This window comes from Macaca fascicularis, chromosome 2 (genome assembly GCF_037993035.2).
Source record: "Macaca fascicularis isolate 582-1 chromosome 2, T2T-MFA8v1.1".
Lineage (NCBI taxonomy): Eukaryota > Metazoa > Chordata > Mammalia > Primates > Cercopithecidae > Macaca > Macaca fascicularis.
The window spans coordinates 58,874,263-58,896,188 of NC_088376.1; the positions used below are offsets into that span (position 1 = coordinate 58,874,263).

The 21,926-nt window shown below is 39.2% G+C and overlaps 1 protein-coding gene across 1 annotated transcript in view; it reads left to right on the top strand.

Moving 5' to 3' along the window:
• GMPS (guanine monophosphate synthase) overlaps window positions 1-21,926 on the top strand; it is a 77,310-nt gene that overhangs the window by 38,499 nt on the left and 16,885 nt on the right. The window contains exons 5-11 of the mRNA XM_005546173.4: window positions 2,423-2,526; window positions 6,939-7,132; window positions 7,362-7,527; window positions 10,700-10,851; window positions 12,285-12,458; window positions 15,807-15,912; window positions 19,034-19,149. Of these exons, the coding sequence (XP_005546230.1) occupies window positions 2,423-2,526; window positions 6,939-7,132; window positions 7,362-7,527; window positions 10,700-10,851; window positions 12,285-12,458; window positions 15,807-15,912; window positions 19,034-19,149 (1,012 nt within the window). The remainder of the gene's footprint in view (window positions 1-2,422; window positions 2,527-6,938; window positions 7,133-7,361; window positions 7,528-10,699; window positions 10,852-12,284; window positions 12,459-15,806; window positions 15,913-19,033; window positions 19,150-21,926) is intronic.

A 21,926-nucleotide genomic window follows, 5' to 3' on the forward strand; every position in this document is an offset into this window, starting at 1 on the left:
AAAATTAAGGGTATAGTAGTGACCACAAGTGTAATTGTCACGTTTGCCTTCCAGTTGAGTGTCAAGACAACATGGGATGGTGGTGATGTTAATAGGGAGTAAGGAAGGTATTTAAGAAATTTGAAAACACCTGTGCAGTTGTGGAACCCTATTTGGAATCATATATAGTGATACCAACATTTGTATTTTCCCTTTTCACTCTTTGATCTGTTTTTAAAGATTATTATTTTTCTTTTTCTTTTTTTTTTGTTTTGTTTTTGAGACGGAGTCTTGCTCTGCCACCCGGGCTGGAGTGCAGTGCCACCATCTCAGCTCACTGCAACCTGCGCCTCTTGGGTTCAAGCGATTCTTCTGCCTCAGCCTCCCGAGTAGCTGGGACTACAGGTGTGAGCCACCACACCCGGCTAATTTTTGTATTTTTAGTGGAGACAGGGTGTCATCATATTGGCCAGGCTGGTCTCAAACTCCTAGACCTCGTGATCCGTCCACCTCGGCCTCCCAGAGTGCTGGGATTACAGGCATGAGCCACCGTGCCCTGCCGAAGATTACTATTTTTCAAAGGAAGATTAGTAAAAAAGCCAAGGTTGCTCAGAATAATTTTTTAAACTGAAGTTATTGCCAAAATGAGTTTGAAAGCCAGTGCTTGTTCAGCTTCATAATGGAGAGGTGTTGACACATACACTCATCCTTATTTCATGTGACTAATCTTGAGAACCATTTCAGGAATCTTGTTTGTGATATACCAGAAGAAGCTTTAAACATAAAGATTTGGTTAAGATTTGACATTTTTCTGTCTTTCTAGTTCTAAAATTCTGAGACTCTATCACAACCTATACTATTCCTAAACAATGATGACAACAACAAACCCCAAAATATCTTTTTGGCATTAATGTACTTTATCTTCTTGCTTTATTTTTAATTTACATTTTTATTCCTTAATGTTTATTATTTATTTTGTAATTTAATTAAATTTTTTTTTTTTGAGATGGAGTCTCGCTCTGTCGCATGCCCAGGCTGGAGTGCAGTGGCATGATCTCGGCTCACTGAAACCTCCACCTCCCAGGTTCAAGTGATTCTCCCACCTCAGTCTCCTGAGTAGCTGGGATTATAGGCGAATTTTTTTGTATTTTTAGTAGGGACTGAGTTTCACCATATTGGCCAGGCTGGTCTTGAACTCCTGACCTCAGGTGATCTGCCTCGGGCTCCCAAAGTGCTGGGATTACAGGCATGAGCCACCACACCTGGCCATGCCTTAATATTATTTAATATTGAGTTCTTACATTATTTTCCATAACGTAAACAGTATATTTTTATGGTTGATTTGTTTGAATCAGGGTCCAGAGAAAGTCTACATGTTACATTTGATTAATGTTACTTAAATCTCTTAAGTAACACTTTCTTAACTAAGTATCATTAATTTGTTTGGCACTAGAGGTCCACATTGGTACTGGGTTGTAATTGTTTCTAGGACTTCCAGATAACAGAGTTGGGCAGTACCTAGTCTTTTAGAATTAGAAAACAGAATCATTAGTGTATACTTATTTCCAGTTAATATGAAAGATTATTGGGTTTTTACCTAACTCTTTTGATTTTGTATCTCCTTACTCTTTTTTTTTTTTTTTTTTTTTGAGACAGAGTCTTGCTCTGCTGCCCAGGCTGGAGTGCAGTGGCGTGATCTAGGCTCACTGCAAGCTCCGCCTCCCGGGTTCACGCCATTCTCCTGCCTCAGCCTCCCGAGTAGCTGGGACTACAGGCGCCCGCCACCTCGCCCGGCTAGTTTTTTTGTATTTTTTAGTAGAGACGGGGTTTCACCGTGTTAGCCAGGATGGTCTCGATCTCCTGACCTCGTGATCCGCCCATCTCGGCCTCCCAAAGTGCTGGGATTACAGGCTTGAGCCACCGCGCCCGGCCATCTCCTTACTCTTAAGCTGAAAATGTTGATTGCTAATTATATTATTTGTTTTAACCTACCATATGCCTGTATCTATACTGTACTTACAGTTACAGGATAATAGTTTTAGTACTGAGTCCTATTACTACTTACATAAGACTACCGAATGAAGTGTTAAGATCTTTGAAATACCTCTGTTCTTAACATAAATCTCAACAGATATATAATATTGAAATTATTGTTCTATACTCTCTTAAAATTATTCCTGGGTGTCTGGTTATACTACCAACTACATATATTTATTTGTTCTAGTTTCCTTCCAGTTTTTATGGATTGCCTTTTTTAAGATTTATCGTTTTTTTATTGGCTTTATTTGTAATGGGCACAATATTTGAATGCTAGCAGTATTCCATTGTCACTTTTTTCTGTTTTTCTAATCATGTATGGCAAGCTTGTGTTTCTAAAACAAAAGAACCCAAGAATCATGTTTTTAATTAAGATATTTGTGTGTTTTATTTTTTGTATGTTTAGGGGCCTTCAGAAGGAAGAAGTTGTTTTGCTTACACATGGAGATAGTGTAGACAAAGTAGCTGATGGATTCAAGGTTGTGGCACGTTCTGGAAACATAGTAGCAGGTGAAAATTCTAAAAGTTTTGCAGAGTTCATTTTAAAAACTTTATCTGAAGAGTAAGCATATGCTTCTGTATGAGGTACTCTTTGATTTTTCCTTTTTCTTCTGATTTTTCTTCTCTTTTTAAAAAGATAATAATGAATGTAGGATTAACTGTTATGAAGGGAATTTAATAATAAGAGGATTATCCAGAAATCTCTCACTTACTGGTTTACTGGTTTGCTTTGAAATACTTTGAAAAATGTTCATCCTAATATAAGCTTCTCAAACATAAAACACTATACTTTTATGACTCAGGAAAAATTTGAGAACTTGCTCTCTTCCTACTATACTATATTCAGAGTTACTTGTCTTTTATTCCTTTCTTAGGTATACATAGCCCATAGCACCCAAATAAGTACTCAAGAGATTTCCCTGAACCAGGGTTGGCAAACTGTGACTTGTGGGTCAAATCTCGTCTTTTGCCCTTTTTTAATGTCCAGGAGCTAAGAATGTTTTTACATTGTTAAAGGGTTATAATAAAATACAGGGACTGTATATGCTGCACAGAGCCTAAACTATTTACTCTCTAGTCCTTTGCAGAAAGTTTGCTGACCCATGCTCTTAAACCATTTTGTTCTCTACTTTTTTGAGGAAGGGAAATTGACTTTCTGGCTGTTTGGGGTTTTGACTTGCTTACCTGAATAATGTAAATGGTCACTAATAAGTCCTGGAAGTCAGTGAAAGAAAAAGGTGGGTTTATCAATAAAGTTCCGTTTGAGATGCCACAGCTAAATAATAAGTTAAAAAAAAGATTTGTCATGGATATGCTGAATTTAGTAAACTGCCTGCAGTTACTTAACCGACATTAGCATAGGAATGCTCAAGAATGGTTTTACTTCATAAAAAAAAGATCAACAGTGGTAGATAGGCTTGTGTATTTTTATTCATCCAACAAACATTTGAGTACTTATTATGTGTCGTGCACAGTTCTAGGTGTCAAGGATTTAGCAATGAATAAAACAGGCCAGGTGTGGTGACTCTCACTTGAGAGTCTGTGACTCAGCACTTTGAGAGACTGTGGAAGGTGGATAGCTTGAGGCTAGGAGGTCGAAACCAGCCTGGGCACCATAGTGAGACTCCATCTCTACATAAAAATAATTAAAAAAAAATTAACCAGGTATAGTGATGCACATTTGCAGTCCTAGCTACTCAGGAGGCTGAGGTAGAAGAATCATTTGATCCTAAGAGATCACGGCTGTGTTGAGCTGTGGTTGCACCCCTACACTCCATCCTGGGCAACAGAGCAAGACCCTCTCTCTTAAAAAGAAAACAAAACCTAAAACCAATATAGCAAAAATTCTTGTTTAACACTGGAAAAAAAGGAAAGTAAACAATAAAGAAATACAGAATATGTCAGAGTCAGATAGTGTTTACATTGAAAAACTAAGGGGGAAGAGGGTATTCTGGAATATGTATGATTAGGGTTGTTGCAATTTTATAGGCTATTCAGGGAAGGCATTCCTATAAGATGACACTGGACACGAAGAAAATAAGTGCTAACCTTTTTGGATATTTGGGGAAAGAGGAAACAGCAGTAGAGATCCTGGGTGGGTACCATATTTGAGGAGCAGCAAGGAATCCACGTGGTTGGAGCAGAGTAAGCATGACGGGGAGAGTGAAAGAAGGTGAAGTTAGAGAAGTAGTTGGATGCCAGAACACAGGACCTTTTGGCCACTCCTATACTTTGGCTTTACTCATAGTGAGGTGGGGTTTTAAATGAAGGAGAGATGTGATCTAATTTCAGGATTAAGCTGTGATGAGGAGAAAAGATACAGGGTGAAAGAGAAGCAAGAAGACGAGCTAGGAATTTATTGTAGTAACCAGGAGAGAGACAGTGTTGTCAGGATCAAGATAGTAGTGATAGACGCAGGAGGAAGATAAAAGGGGAGGGTACCTGGAGAATCTCCCACCAGCCTGCCTACTGGGAGAACAGGGTGGAGCCACAGGAAGTTCTCACCCTTTGCAGGAGGGAGGAGCCTGGCCTTTCCTGTTCCTGTGTGGTGACCTGGGATTCAGTCTGTGAGATGGGGGCCTGTTAACAGGAAGCCTTCCACTTTGCTGAGAGATTTTTCCTTTTTTCTCAATAAATTCCATTACTTCTTACCTTTCAAAGTGTCTGCGTGCCTAACTTTTCCTGGTTATGGGAAAAGAACCCGGTTTTTTTATAACAGTAGAAGAGGAAGTTGTTAGGACCAGGTTGACAGAGGTGGAAGTTGACAGGACTAGGGTAATAGAGGTAGACGTTGTTAGGAGTGATTGGATTCCACTGTTTTGAAGGGAGAGACACAAGATTTGCTGTTAGATTGAATATGGAGTGAGGAAGAAAAAGTAGAATCAAGTTTTAACTCCCAAGTTTTTTGGCCTGAGGAACCAAAAGGAAAATGTTTCTATTACCTGATTGGAAAGACCTCAGGAGTTTGAGTTTGCAATATTAAATTCAAGGTGCTGTATTAAACATCAAAACAAAGGTGCTGAGTAGGCAGTTGTATATGTGAGCCTGGACTTCAGAGGAGAAAACTGGACTGGAGGTATAAATTTGGGAGTCTACCGGCATACAGACAGAATTTTAAGGTGATGAGAGTGTGAGATCTCTCAATATTTAGAAAAGAGATTTAAGGGCTGAGGACTGAGTAACTTCCATGTATAGAGATGGGCAAGATGGAGAGGAACCAGCAAAGGAGATTCAGAAGGAATAGACAGTAAAATAAGTAAACCAAGAGAGTGGTATCCTGAGAGCCAAATAAGGTGTGAAGTACTGTGGTATAGTAGAGTGAGTATGAGTTAGGGAGCCTGTCAGGCCTGATTTAGTTACTTAATTACCTGAGAATTCATACAAGTTTCTCGATATCTCAGAGCCATAAAATAGGGGTAACACATGCACATGTAAAATACCTAGTCTAACATCTATTGCCCCGTAGGTAATATTTGCTGGAAACACATTAGTCAAGTAGGTGAATATATATTTGTGGTTAATAGTAGTCAAGAAAGAAACAGTATATTCTGACAAGTCTGATATATGAGATTCTTTTAATATGAGAACTTGGTAGCTAGCTGTACAATGCATTTGAAAGCCATATGCAACATGAGAACCAAAACTGAATTATCAATGCACTAGATAGACAAGGCAACTGAAGTAACTTGGGTGGAGAGGTGAGAATACTGTTAAATAATCTCTGTGTGGGACTTAATGTACCATCCTCTAGCCCATTAATTGCTGTGTCAAGAAAGACCTTTATAAAGAAAGGTTACAGCAATGTAGTTTTTGTCTTTGTTATGTATTTATTTTTCCTATAGCTAAAAATCCAGTGAGACATATCAGTTTTAACATTTATAGAGGAAGAAGGCTGTGTGCAGTGGCCCACACCCATAATCCCAGCACTTTGGGAGGCCAAGGCAGGAGGATTCCTTGAGCCCAGGAGTTCAGCAAGGCAACAGGATAAAACCCCATCTCTTCAAAATATTTAGAAATTAGCTGAGTGTGGTGGCACGCACCTGTCATTCCAGCTACTTAGGAGGCTGAGGTGAAAGGATCACTTGAGCCCAGGAGATCGAGACTATAGTGAGCTATGATTACGCCACTGCACTCCAGCCTGGGTGACAGAGCAGTAAATACCCTGCCTAAAAAATAAAATAGGCCAGGCTCGGTGGCTCACGCCTGTAATCCCAGCCCTTTGGGTGGCCGAGACGGATCACAAGGTCAGGAGATCAAGACCAGCCTGGCCAATATGATGAAACCCCGTCTCTACTAAAAATATTTTAAAAATTAGCTGAGCGTGGTGGCAGGCACCTGTAGTCCCAGCTACTCGGGAGACTGAGGCAGAAGAATCGCTTGGACGTGGGAGGCAGAGGTGGCAGTGAGCCGAGATCGCACCACTGTACTGCACCCTGGGCGACAGAGTGAGACTCCGTCTCAAAACAAAACAAAAGAAAAAAACAAATAAAATAAAATAAAATAAAATAAAATAAAATAAAATTGGCTGGGAGCAGTGGCTCATGCCTGTAATCCTAGCATTTGGGAGGCTGAGGCAGGTGGATCACTTGAGGCCAGGAGTTCGAGGCCACCTGGCCAACATATTGAAACCCCATCTGTACTAGAAATACAAAAAATTAGCTGGGTGTGGTGGCACACATCTGTAATGCCAGCTGCTTGGGAGCCTGCGGCATGAGAATTGTTTGAACCCAGGAGGCGGAGGTTGCAGTGAGCCGAGATCATGCCATTGCACTCCAGCCTGGGTGACATAGTGAGACTCTGTCTCAAAAAAAAAAAAAAAATTTAAACCATAGAGGCAGAGATTGTGAGAAATTAATTGTGGTTATTGCTTGAGTCTTTTCAGCATGAAAAAATTTTAATTTGTGACTATTTTCTCTATAAAGGTATAGCAAATGAATCTAAAAAATTATATGGAGCACAGTTCCACCCTGAAGTTGGCCTTACAGAAAATGGAAAAGTAATACTGAAGAATTTCCTTTATGATATAGCTGGGTGCAGTGGAACCTTCACGGTGCAGAACAGAGAACTTGAGTGCATTCGAGAGATCAAAGAGAGAGTAGGCACGTCAAAAGTTTTGGTAAGCAATTTATTATCTAGAAGTCTACAAATTTATATCAATAATGGTGGAATCCAGGAGCTAGAGTCCTCAACACAGCCCTTAAATGTTCTATAATTTTAGAGTGTTTTTCCAGTCACCATACATATCTTTGATATAAATAGCACTTTTAGGTAACGATTTAAGCTGATAGTGTTTATTTTCTTTTTTGCTTGTTTTGCTTAGTTTGATTTTTCATTTTACCCCGTAGGTTTTACTCAGTGGTGGAGTAGACTCAACAGTTTGTACAGCTTTGCTAAATCGTGCTTTGAACCAAGATCAAGTCATTGCTGTACACATTGATAATGGCTTTATGAGAAAACGAGAAAGCCAGTCTGTTGAAGAGGCCCTCAAAAAGCTTGGAATTCAGGTCAAAGGTATTGAAGAACCCCAGAAAAGTTAACTTACATGTTAGGACTTGTGTAATCAAATCTAGTCTTACGGTTTAAGTGAGCACAATTACAGTTTTCTCAGTATGCCAAGGTTGAAAATGCTTTTCATTTTTACAATTACCTCTGGTGTAAGAGAGGTCTCAGTATAAATTTTTAAACTATTGATTCTGCTAATTTTATACATAGATTGATAAGTTAACATTTTCCAGCTACTGTTCAGTTCTCTTCTAGTCATTCGCTATTAAAATTATCTTTTCCTGGCCAGGCGCGGTGGCTCACGCCTGTAATCCCAGCACTTAGGGAGATCAAGGTGGGTGGCTCACCTGAGGTCAGGAGTTTGAGACCAGCCTGGCCAACATGATGAAACCCCATCTCTACTAAAAATACAAGGAATTAGCCAGGCTTGGTGGTGGGCGCCTGTGATCCCAGCTACTCGAGAGACTGAGGCAGGAGAATCTCTGGAACCTGGGAGCTGGAGGTTGCAGTGAGCAGAGATCATGCTGCTGCACTCCAGCCTGGGCAACAAGAGCGAAATTCCATCTCAAAAAAAAGAAAAAGAAATTATCTTTTCCCACTCTATTTCATGATATTTATATAGCACGAGGCTACCCAAACCCTCCTCAGGTGTGGATATACAGATTATTTTGCAAACAGATTATTGTGGGAGAGGTGAAGATTCTGTAGTTACTTTTTTTTTTTTTAAAGGGCCACTAATAAATTTCTTAGTCCTTAATAACATTTACTTTTGTAGATACCTTTTATACTTTTTAAAAACAAGGTGCAATTGATAGTTATAATGAAATGAGGTCAGTAGTTTAATGATACAAGTTATTGTACATATTATTGAATTAATTGGAATTGATACCAAAAGTCTGAATAAAATGAAGACTTGTAGGTAAGCATGATGTGAATATGAATCTATTTCTTTGAAACTTCTCTAAAATAACAGTAAAAGCATAAAACAGTGTAATACCATAAGGATGAGGGATAGAGAAGATGATAGCAGACAGATGCTTTCAATAAAATGTTGGGAAGTAGAAAGCAGATGGGTAGAGGTGGATTTTCTCTGTTTAAGCTAGGGAGGTCTCTCCCAGCATCCTGGGAAGGTCCCCAATGGTATCTTCACATGGTCATATGTTTTTGTGAAATTTGCAAGTAAGATATTTTGATAATTTGTAGTTGTTTATTTTCTTTCAACTCTAACTTGTTCTCTGTTAGGTGGTGCTGGAATGGCCGTGGGCATTTTGAGATCAGGCTAAGACAAAGATGAGCTGGGGATGTGCTTAGTATGGGTTTAGAGGTATATATGTGATTTGCAATTATTTCTGTGTATAGTTAAGTACTTGGTAGCCATCCCAGTATAACTTAAGATTTTTAATATCTTATTTGTTCTGTTTCTTGAAGGAGGCCTTCAAATTGTAAAACTTGGATCTTTCCCTGGTAACTGACATAGCAGAATGAAGGAATTCACAACCTTGGGGTGGGGTGGGAAGGAAGCCAACAAAAAGCAAGCTGATTTGTGCTGTAGACTTCTGAGGAGGCTCAGGAATTTGAATCATTGGGTTCTTTTTGGGTCATTGGTCTCTGGGTTAGCCTAAAATGGATTAAATATCTGAGAAGCAGATCCTTTTCCTTAGCACAGGAGCAAACTGCACTCTCCTTCCCCATCAGAACACTGTGGATATATTCTCTAGAAAGGCTAAACAAGAGAGGTTCTGGACTTGAGCCTACTAATACCAGGCATAGTTGAGGGTGGAGGTAAGACTCTACATTAAGAACAGGATGAAGTAAAAGTCTCTATCCTGAATGGCAACTCCCTTTTGCTACCACTTCTTCTGTTCAACTGCCAGAATGCCAATAGGCAGGAGAGTAGATACGTCTTCTCTGGATAGTTGACCAGGTTCAGGAAAGACCTACAAATTCACTGGGTTTTCCACAATGAAATAGCAAGCTGCCCTGTCATCTTACAGTGAAGGCCTCCAGTAGCTAAGTTTTATTAGCAAATAGAGATCTTAGTCAGTTTTTAGTTTCCTGTCGTTAAATAAAAAGCCAAGGATTGTTAAGCATGTGTTCATAAATATCAGTTTTACAAGACACTAGTGTGTGATTCCAAACGACTTTGATTCTGTTTAGGAACCAGTGCTTTTGATTCCTTTGGGGCTATGCTTCTTGCTGTGGCGTTTGCTTGTTGCTCTGATGAAGCACTGAACAGAGGGAAAATAATCAGCATAATTTTATTTTTTTTTGTGTGGAGTCTTGTTCTGTTGCCCATGCCAGAATGCAGTGGCACGACTTTGGGTCACTGCAACCTCTGCCTCCGAGGTTTAACCAATTCTCTTGCCTCAGCCTCCGAGTAGCTGGGATTACAGACATGTGCTACTACACCCAGCTAATTTTTGTGTTTTTAATAGAGATGTGGTTTTGCCATTTTGGCCAGGCTGGTCTCACATTCGTGACCTCAAGTGATCCACCCAACTTGACCTCCCAAAGTGTTGGTATTACAGGCGTGAGCCACCGTGCCAGTCCTAATCAGCATAATTTGTGATGTCATGGCCCTAGATCTAAATGCCAGGAGATTCTCACAGAAACAACATTTAATGAGTGCCTGTATCTGAATTCTTTTACTCAGGATGTATTGATAGTTTTTTTTTTTTTTTTTTTTTTAATTAATTAATTATTTATTTATTTTTTTGAGATGGAGTCTCGCTCTGTCGCCCAGGCTGGATTGCGGTGGCACGATCTCGGCTCACTGCAAGCTCCGCCTCCTGGGTTCACGCCATTCTCCTGCCTCAGCCTCCCCAGTAGCTGGGACTACAGGTGCCCGCCACCACACCTGGCTAACTTTTTTGTATTTTTAGTAGAGATGGGATTTCACCATGTTAGCCAGGATGGTCTCGATCTCCTGAGCTCGTGATCTGCCTGCCTCGGCCTCCCAAAGTGCTGGGATTACAGGTGTGAGCCATCAGGCCTGGCCAGTAATTCTTGAACATTGATAGTTTATTGAAATTTGTAGGCAGATTTAGGGGAGATCAAAGGAACCATGGACTGTTCTTTAGCCTGGAAAAGAAATAAACTTTTCTTTCTGTAGTTTGACTTGTTATTTTTGATTAAAAAAACATGTTATACCAATTTCAAATGCTTCTCCCCTTTCCTCTAGTGATAAATGCTGCTCATTCTTTCTACAATGGAACAACAACCCTACCAATATCAGATGAAGATAGAACCCCACGGAAAAGAATTAGCAAAACGTTAAATATGACCACAAGTCCTGAAGAGAAAAGAAAAATCATTGGGGATACTTTTGTTAAGGTACCTTTGTTTTTAATATCCTCAACATGTACTGTTTTTGATGTGAATCTTTGTATTTGTTTTTCCTTGTCACTATATCAAATAACCAAATTTGCTAATTTTTTCCTTTTTCTTATGTGGCTGAGAGTTTTACTGTATATTGTCATTATATTGACCAGTAGAAACTGTTTTATGTTTGTTTGTTTGTTTGTTTTATGAGACGGAGTCTCGATGTGTCACCAGGCTGGGCTGGAGTGCAGTGGCACAATCTTGGCTCACTGCAACCTCTTCCTCCTGGGTTCAAGTGATGATTCTCCTGCCTCAGCCTCCTGAGTAGCTGGGACTACAGGTGTGCACCATCATGCCCAGCTAACTTTTGTACTTTTAGTAGAGACGGGGTTTCACCATGTTGACCAGGATGGTCTTGATCTCCTGACCTCATGATCCGCCCGCCTCAGCCTCCCAAACTTCTGGGATTACAGGTGTGAGCCACCATGCCCAGCCAACTGTTTTATGTTTTAATAAACATGTTTGCTTACATTGCCAGACTGTTATTTTAACTTTTTAAGAATAGATGTCTTCAGCTGATCATAGACTTTAATTCATTGGTTATCTCAATGGCTAATTTCAAGCTCTTGAATGGAATGTTCACATACCTATGTTTTGTTTTTTGGAGGCGGAGTTTTGCTCTTTGTCACCCAGGCTGGAGTACAATGGAGCGATCTCAGTTCACTGCAACCTCTGCCTCCTGGGTTCAGGCGATTCTCCTGCCTCAGCCTCTGGAGTAGCTGGGATTACAGGCATGCACCACTATGCCCAGCTATTTATTTTTATTTTTATTTTTTATTTTTTTTGAGATGGAATCTCGCTCTGCCTCCGAGGCTGGAGTGCAGTGGCGCAATCTCTGTTCACTGCAAATTTCGCCTCCAGAGTTCAAGCGATTCTCCTGCCTCAGCCTCCTGAGTAGCTGGGATTATAGGCGTGTGCCACCACGCCTGGCTAATTTTTGTATTTTTAGTAGAGACGGGGTTTCACCACGTTGGTCAGGCTGGTCTCAAACTCCTGACCTCATGATCCACCTGCCTTGTCCTCCCAAAGTGCTGTGATTACAGGCGTGAGCCACCATGCCTGGCTGCTAATTTTGTATATTTAGTAGAGATGGGGTTTCATCATGTTGGCCAGGCTGGTCTCGAACTCCTGGCCTCAAGTGATGCGCTCCACTCAGCCTCCCAAAGTGCTGGGATTACAGGCATGAGCCACTGTGCTCGGCCTCACGTACCTTTTTGAATCATGTTAAAGGACACGTTCATAAAGGAGTTTATTTTGGGGCTTGGTGGATTTTATTTTCTGTTCAGTATTTCTAAAGGACTCTAGGAGATTTAGCTGAAAGTATAAACTTTTGCTTTTAAAAAAATTTTTCTCTTACAAGGCTGTTTTACTCCTGTTGATTATAGATTGCCAATGAAGTAATTGGGGAAATGAACTTGAAACCAGAGGAGGTTTTCCTTGCCCAAGGTACTTTACGGCCTGATCTAATTGAAAGTGCATCCCTTGTTGCAAGTGGCAAAGCTGAACTCATCAAAACCCATCACAATGACACAGAGCTCATCAGAAAGTTGAGAGAGGAGGTAAAAGTTTATGAGAACTTTTTCATACAGTAGATACATGGAAGGTCTCCCTTTCTTCCCTCCTCTTCCCTCCTATTATTTACAGAGTTGCACAGCCATCACCACATCTAATTTTAGAACATTTTCATTACCCTAAAAAGGAACCTTATACCCATTAGCAGTCACTCCTTGTTCTACCTGTTGTCATTGTCATCCTGCCCCCACTCCCCAGCTCTTCCTTTCCTCCTTTCTTGCCAGCCCTAGGCAATTACCAACCAATAATTTATTTCTTTCTCTATAGATTTTCTTATTTTGGACATTTTATATACATGGAATTGTACAATATGTGGTCTTTTTTTTTTTTTTTGAGACGGAGTCTCGCCCTGTCACCCAGGCCGGAGTGCAGTGGTGCGATCTGGGCTCACTGCAAGCTCTGCCTCCTGGTTTCATGCCATTCTCCTGCCTCAGCCTCCCGAGTAGCTGGGACTATAGGCGCCCGCCACCACGCCCAGCTAATTTTTTTGTATTTTTAGTACAGGCGGGGTTTCACTGTGTTAGTCATGATGGTCTCGATCTCCTGACCTCATGATCTGCCCGCCTTGGCCTCCCAAAGTGCTGGAATTACAGGCGTGACCCACTGCGCCCAGCCAATATGTGGTCTTTTATGACTAGCTTCTTTTACTTACCGTAATGTTTTCAAGGTTCATCCATGTTGCTGAATGTATCAGAACTTTATTCCTATTGCCAGATAATATTCCATCTTATGGGTATAATGCATTGTATTTATCCATTGATCAGTTGATAGGCTTTTGGGTTATTTCTACTTTTTGGCTGTTGTAAATAATGCTGCTATGAATACTGGTCATAAGTTTTTGTGGATATGTGTTTTTATTTCTTTTGGTATATGCCTGGGAGTGGAATTGTTAGGTCTTAAGGTTTAACATTTTGATTAATTGCCAAACTATTATTTGAAATGACGATACAATTTTACATTCCCACTAGAAACGTATGAGATTAAAATTTTTCCACATCCTCACCAAGACTTGTTGTTATCTCTTTTCTTATTGTAAAAAACACAAAATCACATAACATAAAGTTTACCATCTTAACTCTGTTTTGTGTTTATTTTTTTTAAGACAGAGTCTCACTCTATTGCCCAGGCTGGAGAGCAGTCATGTGACCTTGGCTCACAGCAACCTCTGCCTCCTGGTTTAAGCAATTCTCCTGTCTCAGCCTCCCAAGTAGCTGGGATTACAGGCGTGTGCCACCAGGCCTGGCTAATTTTGTATTTTTAGTAGAGATGGGGTTTCACTATGTTGGCCAGGCTGGTCTTGAACTCCTGGCCTCAAGTGATCCACCCACCTCTGCCTCCCAAAGTACTGGGATTACAGGTGCGAGCCACTGCGTCCAGCCTCATCTTAACTATTTTAAAGTATAAGGTTCAGTAGTGTTAGGTGTATTCACATTGTTGTAAAACAGATCTTCAGAACTTTTCATCTTACAAAACAAACTCTATACCGTTAAAAAACAACTCTCCCTTTTTTCTGGCCCCCACCCTCTGGTAACCACCATTCTGCTTTCTGTTTCAATGTTTCACTACTTTAAATACCTCATATAGGTGAAATCATACAGTATTGCCTTTTTGTGACTTGCTTATTTCACTTAGCATAATGTCCTTAAGGTTCATTCATGTTGTAGCATGTGACAGAATTTCCTTCTTTTTTAAGACTGAATAATGGGCCAGGTGCAGTGGCTCATGCCTAGTGCTTTGGGAGGCTGAGGCGGGTGGATCAGCTGAGGTCAGGAGTTCGAGACCAGCTGGTCAACACAGTGAAACCCTGTCTTTACTAAGAATACAAAAATTAGCCAGGCGTGGTGGTGGGCATCTGTAATGCCAGCTACTTGGGAGGCTGAGGCAGGAGAATTGCTTGAACCCTGGAGGTTCAAGATTGCCAAGATTGCCATTGCACTCTAGCCTGGGCATTAAGAGTGAAACTCCATCTCAAAAACAAAAAAACAGACTGAGTAATATACTACTATAAGTATATACCACGTTTTGCTTATCCATTTTTGTTTATCTTTTGGATATATGCCCAGAATTGGGATTGTTGGATCATATGGTAGTTCTGTTTTTAATTTTTTTGAGGAAACTGTTGTCCATAGCAATTGCACCATTTTACAATCCAACCAAAAGTACGTAAGGACTCCAGTTTTTCCAAATGCTTACAATTTGTTATTTTCTATTTTTTTATGGATGTGTTATCTGACTTTAAAAAATTTTAGTCATCTGGCCCAGCACAGTGGCTCGTATCTGTGATCCCAGCACTTTGGGAGGCCAAGGCAGATGGATCACTTGAAGCCAGGAATTCGAGACCAGTCTGGCCAACATGGTGAAACCCTGTCTCTACTAAAATACAAAAAAATTAGCCAGGTTTGGTGGTACATGCCTGTAATTCCAGCTACTCTGGAGGCTGAGGCAGGAGAATTGCTTGAACCTGGGAGGCAGAGGTTGCAGTGAGCCGAAATTGTGCCACTGCACTCCCACCTGAGCAACGGAGTGAGACTCCGTCTTAAAAAAAAGTAAATAAAAATGTTAGTCATCCTAGTGTATATGAAGTGGTGTTTTGATTTGCATTTCCCTAATAGCTCATGATGTTGAGCATTTTTCCATGTTCTTGCCTATTGGCCATTTGTGTATCTTGGAGAAATGTCTATTCATATCCTTTGTTCCCTTTTTAAAAAAAAAATTATTTTAAGTTCAAGGGTATAAGTGTAGTTATATAGGTAACTGTAACTTGTTACATAGGTAAACTTGTGTCATAGGGGTTTGTTATACAGATTATTTCATCACCCAGGTATTAAGCCTAGTACCCATTAGCTTTGCTTATTTTTTAATTGACTTATTGATCTTTTTATTACTGAGTTGTAAATGTTCTTTATATATTCTGGTTACAAATCTTTTATCAGATATATGATTTGCAAATGTTTTCTCTAGTTCTGTGAGTTGTCTTTTCATTTTCTCAGTGATAGTATTTGGAGAATTTTAATTTTGGAACACTAGTATATTTTCTAATTGCTTTGTGTTCTAATGAGAACTAGATCAGAGATGATGGATTGGTTTACCCTGATTTACTTATATCTAAAAAGTTTATGTTTAAAATGTGCTTCAAAGAGAAATAATAGCACTAAAATATTCATCTAATTCCTTATAGGCATTTAGGAATAAATACTTTAAAAGATGCATTTTTAATAATAATCTGTTAGTGTTAAGAGAAATGGTAACAGGAAAAGCCAATAATTTATTACCCTTTGTTTGTCATGTCATCTTGGTTACTAATTTGTATTGGTTGGCTTCTTTCCTCCCTGTAGGGAAAAGTAATAGAACCTCTGAAAGATTTTCATAAAGATGAAGTGAGAATTTTGGGCAGAGAACTTGGACTTCCAGAAGAGTTAGTTTCCAGGCATCCATTTCCAGGTAAAAATTAGAATTGAATTTTGTTTGATTCATTTTTTTTTTTTTTTTTTTTTTTGAGACAGAGTCTCGCTCTGTCACCCAGGCTGGAGTGCAGTGGCGCGATCTCGGCTCACTGCAAGCTCCACCTTCCGGGTTCACGCCATTCTCCTGCCTCAGCCTCCCGAGTAGCTAGAACTACAGGTGCCCACCACCATGCCCGGCTAATTTTTTTTTGTATTTTAGTAGAGACAGGGTTTCACCGTGTTAGCCAGGATGGTCTCAATCTCCTGACCTCGTGATCTGCCCACCTCGGCCTCCCAAAGTGCTGGGATTACAGGCATGAGCCACTGCGCCCGGCCTGATTCATCTTTAGACCTTCATGTTGAAGAAAAATCAATTCATACAATTCTGAAATAATCTGTCATCTCAGGGAATATGTAACATGAGAGAAAGGAAAGGATGGTTAGGGAATAATTGAAATCTTTTGAGTATCTACTGTATTTACTTCATTTTATTAAATACTCATTTTCCATTGTCTTTGCATTTCAGTGTTACATTATCCTTGGGAGTTTGGCATCTGTTGTTGCCATCAGTTGAGAAAACCAAGACATAAAGATATTTTAATAACATTGCCACACAGTCCTAGTAGTAGAGCTAGGATTTGTTATATTCTTTGTACCATACCATAGTCTTTTCCATGGAAGATGTGAGGATTTAAACTTAGCTCTTTAAAATCCTTGTCCTATGTCTGACTTGTTTGAATGGATGAACCACTTCTTCTTGGCACAATGTAACTAATTCCTGAACAAATAATACTCCATTTGCTGTCATATAGAAAAAAATTAGAGGTGATACTTGTTTAAAGTTAGGACTGCAGGTCTTAACCTGTTTTTGTTACTATTTCTTGAGAGGTTGGGCAAGTCTGTACCTCAGGTTCTAGCTCACTGTAATAGTGATTAGGGGATGATTTGGGAGAATGACCTAATCGAATTGAAAAACAGAATAATAGCCAACATTTCTTGAGCACTCTATGTGCTAGGCACTCTGCTAAATACTTTTATTGTCTTATTTAATCTTCACAGTGGAAACTAGTATTATCCTGTTTTACAGATGAAGAAACTTAGGGAAAGCAACTAATTTGCCAAAAGTTATGCAGATTGAAAGGAGTGGAGCCAGAATTATATCCCCAATAATTTTTAGCTCTGAGTTTATACTCTTAATGATCATATTGCCTCCATAAACAGCTTTACAAATGTGTAACCTATGTGGTGATTACCACTTGTTCTCAAATCTAGTAATCAGATTGAGATCTTTAGTCCCTAACCTGCATGCTGGCAAAGAATGGTCTGTGGACTGGCGTGTGGCTCATGCCTGTACCCCTGAGTCTACTAAAAATACAAAAGTTAGCCAGGTGTGGTGGCAGGCACCTGTAATTCCAGCTACTCGGGAGACTAAGGCAGGAGAATCGCTTGAACCCAGGAGGCGGAGGTTGCTGTGAGCCGAGATTATACCACGGCACTCCAACCTCGGCAACAGAGCACGACTCCATCTTGAAAAAAAAAAAACATGGTCTGTGAATGTAATGGAGGGAAGCCAAGTGTTCTATGTCCTTGGTCATTATTTCATCTAGACTCACTTGATGTTTTAAAAATCTACTTTGTATGTTGAGTTGTCTGTTATGTAAGATTTCATTAGCAAAAATTGTTTTGCTACTTTAAAAACTATCTTAAATATGCTGTTTATTCTAAAGGTAAAGAATGGACTAGGAAATTAATGGACATAGCTGAGGTTTTGCCTACAACTAGGCATCTCAAGTGATGCCTCTTCTGTTGTAGTAAAGCAGCAGAATCCCGTTTTTCATACGTCTGTGCACACCTTGTGTTTGTACGAACTTTTAAGTATTTCGTAAAACGGAAGTCGAGTGCAGTGACTCATGCCTGTAATTCCAGCACTTCAGGAAGCCTAGGCGGGCGGATCACTTGAGGTCAGGAGTTCCAGACCAGCCTGGCCAACGCAGTGAAACCCAGTCTCTACTAAAAATACAAGAAATTAGCTGGGCATGGTTGTGCATGCCTGTACTAGGTACTACTGGTGGCTGCTAGGGGAGGGTAAGGCAGGAGAATCTCTTGAACTCGGGAGGTGGAAGTTGCAGTGAGCTCAAATTGTGCCACTGCCCTTCAGCCTGGGTGATAGAATGAGAGTCTGTCAAAATAAAATAAAATAGAAATACTAGTTCACATTTTTTGGTATTAAAAACTCACATTATTTATTTGATTATGTATGTATTTTAACAGTATAATACCATTCCTAAAATCAGATTGATAGTCGAAGTTGGATGATGAGTAAGGTGGTTAATTATACTGTTCTCTTTATGTATATGTTGAAAAATTCCCTTATTAAAAACTGAATAGATTGGCACATATGTTATAAACTAAAAATAGTAACTGGATAATTTTGTAATACTTAATACATGGACTGTAAAAATAGGATAGGTCAAGTGCAGTCAGTGGCTCACGCCTATAATTCCAGCATTTCCAGAAGCTGAGCTTCTGGAGTTCAAGACCAGTCTGAACAGCATAGTGAAACCCCTGCCTTTACTGAAAAAATTAGCCAGGTACGGCTGCGTGTGCTTGTAATCCCAGCTATTTAGGAGGCTGAGGTGGGAGGACTGCTTGAGCTCAGGAATTTGACACTGCAGTCAGTAATAATTGCACCACTGCACTCCAGCCTTGGTGACAGAGCAAGACTCTATCTCTTAAAAAGAGAGACAGGAATGATAGGGAGAGAATTAAACATGTTGTCTTATTTGAGCCTCACAATGGAAACTAGGATAGTATTATCCTGTTTTATAGATGAAGAAACTTAGGGACAGAGACTAACATGCCGAAAAGTTATGCAGACTAAAAAGTGTGCATAACTTAAATGTTGCGGCATTCTAAATGTTACAACATTTTTAGAATGTTGAAGCATTCTAAAGAATGCTGAGTTGAATGGGAAACTAATAGCTACACTTGGATACTTATGATGGCAGATGGATTTTAATTTTGGAAAGGTTTTATATTTTGAAAATAGTGGCATTTTTATATTAGATTTTTATATTGGAAATATAACATTAATGTTAAATACTTACTCTTACCTTTAGGTCCTGGCCTGGCAATCAGAGTTATATGTGCTGAAGAACCTTATATTTGTAAGGACTTTCCTGAAACCAACAATATTTTGAAAATAGTAGCTGATTTTTCTGCAAGTGTTAAAAAGGTAATATTTGATACAGCTAATCATTACAAGAAATTGAATGGATTCTTACTATATACCAGCATTTATAATGAATTTTTTAGGGTTTTATTATTTGAAAATTTGGAGCAATGTAACCTTTGAAATGACTGTGGAGAAAGTATTCCACGGATATTCTTATATATACATTTTTCCTTCCAGCGAAACAAGACTGGATATCCTGAGTCTCTAAAAATGTCAGATAAAGTATTTTAAAGCACTGTCTTATGGTATTGCAAGAAAGTAAGGGAAATCCTTTGAGTCAGGAATTTACTGGGAGCATCATTTCAAGAAACCAAAGCTGTCTGCTCCTCTGAGGACAGCTTCAAATCCTGTGTGGTCTAGGATTTGGGTTTTAACAATTTCATTTATGTACAGGTGTCTGAGTATGAGACTGGGTCCAAGAAGGGCCAGAGATTGGATCAGATATCTTCACGCTATGCAACACTTTAGCTCCAAATTGAAGATGAATGGAAAAGTTCCCCAGTCTACTTTATTCTACAGATGTGGGGTTTTAATTTATGTAATGTGTGTGGTCTGAAAATTGCAACATAAGAATTTTAAAGTGGATCTCGGTTGGTAGTGCTTATGGGAGTTAGGCAAGGAGCAATACAGATTCTCTTTAGAACATCTTCACCTAGGTCCCAAAGGATTCTCATAGATAGAATTCCAACAAATATGAGGTTATAATAAAAAATATAAATCACATATAGAAGTATGGCACCATGAATGAGAAGGGAAAAAACTGTCAGAACAAGACCCTCAGGACTTTACTGGAATTAACAAGCAATATGTAAAGTAAATAGAAATAAGCTCTTGATAATAAGAATAATGTATAAGAGACTACTAAAAATAACTGGGCAGATTTGAAAATAAGTTCTGGGAATGAAAATAGTAACTGAAAAACAGCTTAAAGACAGAATTAACGAACTAAAAGAAAGTTGTTTAGAGATTATCCAGAAATTAGTACAAATCATCATAAAGAAAATATAGGTACAGAAGGTTAAGATAGAAGGATAAGGCAAGTGCTAACATATGTCCAGAAGGAAATAATAGACAAAAATGTATTAATTCCTCCACACTAGTAAAAGACATGATGGCTCAGATTCAGGAAACGTAACACATCTCAAGCAGAATAAAGGGAAATAATTTGACACCTAGTAAGCATATCTTAGAGAAATTAAAGACTGCCAAAGACAGAGCAGCTGCAGAGAACAGATCAATTACCTACCCAGGAAATTATACTGAAACAGTAAAGGTAAGACTTCAAAATGCTAAGAGAAAATAATTAACTGTAGTGAACAGCTGAACTGTCTTTTAAAAACAAGGGCAAAATAAAGTTATTTTGAGATTACATAGAATTTACTACTAATAGTCCCTTGCTTTTGAAGTATACTATTCTTGATATAAAGCCTTAGAATTTAATTGGTCTGAGATGGGACCTGAGCATTCCAAGTAATTTGTGCAGTTAGGGTTGAGAACTTTTTTTTTTTCTTTTTTTGAGATGGAGTTTTGCTCTTGTTGCCCAGGCTAGAGTGCAATAGCACGATCTCGGCTCGCTGCAACCTCCATCTCCCAGGATCAAGCCATTCTCCTGCCTCAGCCTCCTGAGTAGCTGGGATTACAGGCATGTGCCATCACTCCTGGCTACTTTTGTATTTTCAGTAGAGATGGGGTTTCTCCATGTTGGTCAGGCTGGTCTCGAACTCCCGACCTCAGGTGATCCACCCGCCTCGGCCTCCCAAAGTGCTGGGATTACAGGTGTGAGCCACTGCGCCTGGCTGAGAACCATTGTTTTAAGAACTGACTTCAGGAGAAACAGCAGGATACCAGGAGAAAGTCGTGAGTACAAGAAGGAATGCTAAGCAAAGAAAATGGTAAATGAGTAAAACTGAAACAAACATGGACTGTATAAAATGATAAAAATAATTATAAAATTGGGAGTAGAGGTAAAAATGATACCTACTTGTTCTTGTTTATTAGAAAACATGTAACAATGTTTAGCAGAAGTAACATGTAAGCCACAAAGGGATTGATTTGAGCTAAGGAATTCAAAGATGCCTGTATTATTTGCCAGAAGGACAGAAGATTGATTATCTTTTAAGTATCCTTGTTAACACTTAAGGGCAACTACTGCAAGAATAGAAATAGAGGATTTAACTTCAAAATTGGTAAAGAGGAAATAAATGAGCTGGGAGAAATCACCAGTTCAAAAGACAACAAAAAGGAGTAAGAGTAAAAAGTGGGATAAATAGATAATTACAGAATAAGATTGTAGAATGAAATTCAACTATATTGATAACTCATTAAAAGGACTAATATCCCTAGTTAAAACATAGAGTGTCAAACTAGATTGAAAACTAAAATCTGTTTAGTATAGAATAGTAGATATGAAAAGTATAGTCTGTTCATAACAGGCATTACTAATACCTAGGGATAGGAGGAGTGAAAATTAAAGAATGGAAAAACATATACCAGGTAAATAAAGAAATGGGTAGAGCTGTATTAATTTCAAACAGAACTGACTTTATGGCAAAAAGCATTAGAGATAATATTTGACTCAGATAAGGTGCATCACTTGCTGGTGACAGGGTACTAAAGCCTAAATGTATGTAAACATAATCTGCATTTCTTATCCTAAGACTTCTTCATAGTCCTAGCCCTCAGCTGTGAATTTCTGGCATAGTGCATAGCACACACAACTCAAGGAGATACCAAATACAATCCACTGCTAAAAACCAGTAAAATACATAAGATAGTAG